Here is a 3475-nt window from a genome sequence, read left to right on the forward strand (position 1 = left end):
TAATAAATTCATTCCATTTTCAAATCAAATTACATTCATTCTCACTAATGGCATAACCCCTATGAGGTGTATATTTTTTATATTCGATCGATTCAAATATATTACGGATTTTATACATTACAATATCATATTTTGTATTTAATAATCTTTATGATATTATTTATATTTTAACTATATGACTATCAGACACCTCGTTCTTAATCATAAATATTATTTATTTATTAGAGATAATTTTAAAGGCATAAAACAAACACACAATATATAATTATTGAGGAGTCTAAAGAGTAACAATCTCGTCGTCGCTTTTGTCTGCAACATCATTGTCTCTAAATGGAATATAGCATATGCGTTTAATGAAATTGAAGAAGTCATCTCAAGACGAAGGTGAAGTCATTGCTTATACTAAGACTTAGAAAAATAAAAATGAATATATCATGTATAAAAGAAATTTGTGCATATTTTCAAAAAATAATATATGGTTTTATAATATTTTAAATTATATTAGATATTAAGGATATAAATTCAAAAAAAAATAAATAAAAGATACAATTTCAATCTAAAATAAATGTAAAAAAATTGTTAAATATATTTAAAACTTATTTATTATACCTATTACAAGGAAATATAAAAAATTATAGTTAGGGTTGACTTGAATTTAATGTAATTCCGAACCTAAGTCTTTAACTATTCAATTTGGAGATTTTGAAGATGATAATAAAAACTTCACTAGATTTGAAAGAAAAATTGAAAGATTTTTAATAAATTGGTTTTAGATTGTAAAGACAATCGGTGATGCCTTTCAAGAGTTTGACGATTTATTTTTAATGTCTATTTTTTTCTTGAAGCACATTGATGTTTCATTTTTTTAAATACTTATTTATAATTTATTATATAATATTATTTTGAAAAATATTTATATGTTCAAACTCTTAAATTGTGTTTACATTCAATTTTAAGATAAATTCAACTACTCAACTTAAGTGTGTATTTTATTAAATAATTAGAATACAATAATGATGAAAAAATAGAAGTACAAAACTATGTATTGAATAGTTGGAGTGCAATGATCAAAAAACGAAAAAAAAAAAAAGTAATGTTAACTTGATAAATTTTCAATTACATTTAATTAAACATATATAAAATAAGTTTTGAATATCATATAAATAATTAAGTTTATGATTATATTAATTAAAAAATAAAAATTAGATAAGAGGATTATAAAAATGAAAGTGGATGGGATTATACTTGTTTGGGAATTAGAAAAATATGAATTAGAAAGTTATTTAAAAATAATAAAAATTAGAAAATTAATGAAATATAATCTAAATTAACTATTTGCAGAAATATTAAGGAGAATAAGTGGTGTAATCATGAATTGATATATATATATATATATATATATATATATATATATATATATATATATATATATATATATATATATATATATATATATATATATATATATATATATGAGCTAATAAGTGCATCCACCTATTAGCTCTTTTTGATTAAGAAAGATTCAAATAGAATATTATTATTTGACTGAATCGAAATATATGCAATTTCTAGATTTATATATAAATTCATACCAACCCTTTTAACACTTACCCTTTTAACACTTGATCATAAGGCAAGAGAGAGAGAGTAAAATGAATTGTCGGAAATTCGACCTAACGTTAATAGGAGCTAACGATCTAGAAGTGGTCCGAAAAGTGTTCAAGATGAAAGTATATGCGCGTATTTCAATAGGGTCGTCGAATTCGGAGACTGAGAAATGGACGCCACCGGACAAGCACGGAGAGGAAAATCCGGCTTGGAACTACACAATGAATTACACGATCGCAGAGACCATGGTTCGTCACTACGGGACCATGTTGGTCATAAAACTTTACTGCCGGAGAAAACTTGGGGATAGGTACGTGGGTGAGGTTCATGCAGATATGAGGGATCTGTATGAGCACGCGCAGCTGTACGGTGGTAGCGCCGCCATGTGTTATCCGGTGAAGAAAGGGTCGGTGAGTTCCAAAGGAGAGTTGAGGTTTTCGTGTAGGTTTGGTGAATGTGTTAGTATTGACAATATGCTTTTAGCTCAAGGTATTGTTGATTGGGCTAAGTCTATGTAAGAATTTAATTTCTTGTTCTTGATTATGTGCTTGATCTATCCTTAATCTTCTCCTTTTATTTGGAATTGATTAAGAGTGAAACAAGATATGATGCATCATTAATGTAATAATATATTATCTCTGGATCCTGTTTAGGGTGCTAGCTAGCTAGCTTCCTAGTTAAAAGGAATATATAATTATGATTTATAAGTTTCTCATACAATAATATATAATACAATACCATAATTCTTATGAAAATGCATGGATTCTTTTAAAATCTAGAACTCAATAATATATTAAGATTCTTTCATAAAATCATGGTTACAACTTTGAATATGATATGGCTATGAAGGAGATAATTACATTCATATGTCTTTTGCAAAGAAAAGTATTCATGAATGCATGTGGGTGGGATGTGGGAGACTCTTTGTATTCACTATATACACTCACTTCATTCTATTAATTATTGCATGTTATTTTTCTTATATTCTTTTAATTATTTATATATTATAACATAATTATTCACAAATTAATGAAAAATGTCACATGAACATCCTCCACTTCTATATATATTCATCAAGGGTTTGTTAGGTTTTTTTTTTTATTTGAATAAACTATAGATAACGAAAAATAATTATATTATATTTTAGTTAATAAATTAAGTAAAATAATTTATTAGTATATAATTGAAATATGTTGAAATTCAAACTATGTTGAAATATGTTGAAATTCAAACTAACAAGTCTTTTGTGGACCATATTTGAATTTGAATTATTTAAATATTTTATTTTAGACTTTTAGTTATACAAATCATTAAATACCTAATTATTCAATTTATCTACTATTTTTTAATTATATATTAATACCTTTAATTTTTTTTTTAAATATATCATTAAAACTATGACCCTTACCATTAATGGATTAATATTTTTCACTACAAGGAAATATGGTGTTTGTGACTTATATTTCTTACTTAATTTTTCGTCAAATATAAATATTTGTATAATAAACGCCGGTAATTTAGTCGTTCATAAAATGTTTGACGAATAAAAAAAGGTCAGAAATATTTGTAACAATTTTTTCATGTATAACATATTGTGATGATATTTCCAACATAATTATCTTTTGTCGGAGAAAATATTTTTACCCAGATTTGCAATAAATATTTCGAGAAAGAGAGCATGGAAGATTTATCTTTCTCTTTTGCAACCATTTACTAAGTGACATATTTTGATGATATTTCCAACACAATTATCTTTAGGAATAATATGAACGGATTCAGCGTGTGTTGGCACATGAGAATGGGACATCTCAATTTTGGTGGCATAAAAATGATATCCGAAAAAAATGGTAAAGGGAATGTCTTTGAA

General features: G+C 25.4%; 1 protein-coding gene across 1 annotated transcript; it reads left to right on the top strand.

Annotated features, from left to right (window-relative positions):
* The first annotated feature begins 1652 nt into the window (after positions 1–1652).
* LOC124935400 (protein SRC2 homolog) lies at positions 1653–2126 on the top strand. Its single transcript, XM_047475835.1, has one exon. It carries the CDS (start codon positions 1653–1655, stop codon positions 2124–2126), a length of 474 nt encoding a protein of 157 aa, XP_047331791.1.
* Positions 2127–3475: the final 1349 nt, after the last annotated feature.

The sequence above is a fragment of the Impatiens glandulifera genome, chromosome 4, assembly GCF_907164915.1.
Source record: "Impatiens glandulifera chromosome 4, dImpGla2.1, whole genome shotgun sequence".
Classification (NCBI taxonomy): Eukaryota; Viridiplantae; Streptophyta; class Magnoliopsida; order Ericales; family Balsaminaceae; genus Impatiens; species Impatiens glandulifera.

What these genes read in the sequence shown, in the direction of transcription:
- LOC124935400 (XM_047475835.1), top strand. Translation starts at nt 1,653, where the DNA reads ATGAATTGTCGGAAATTCGACCTAACGTTAATAGGAGCTAACGATCTA.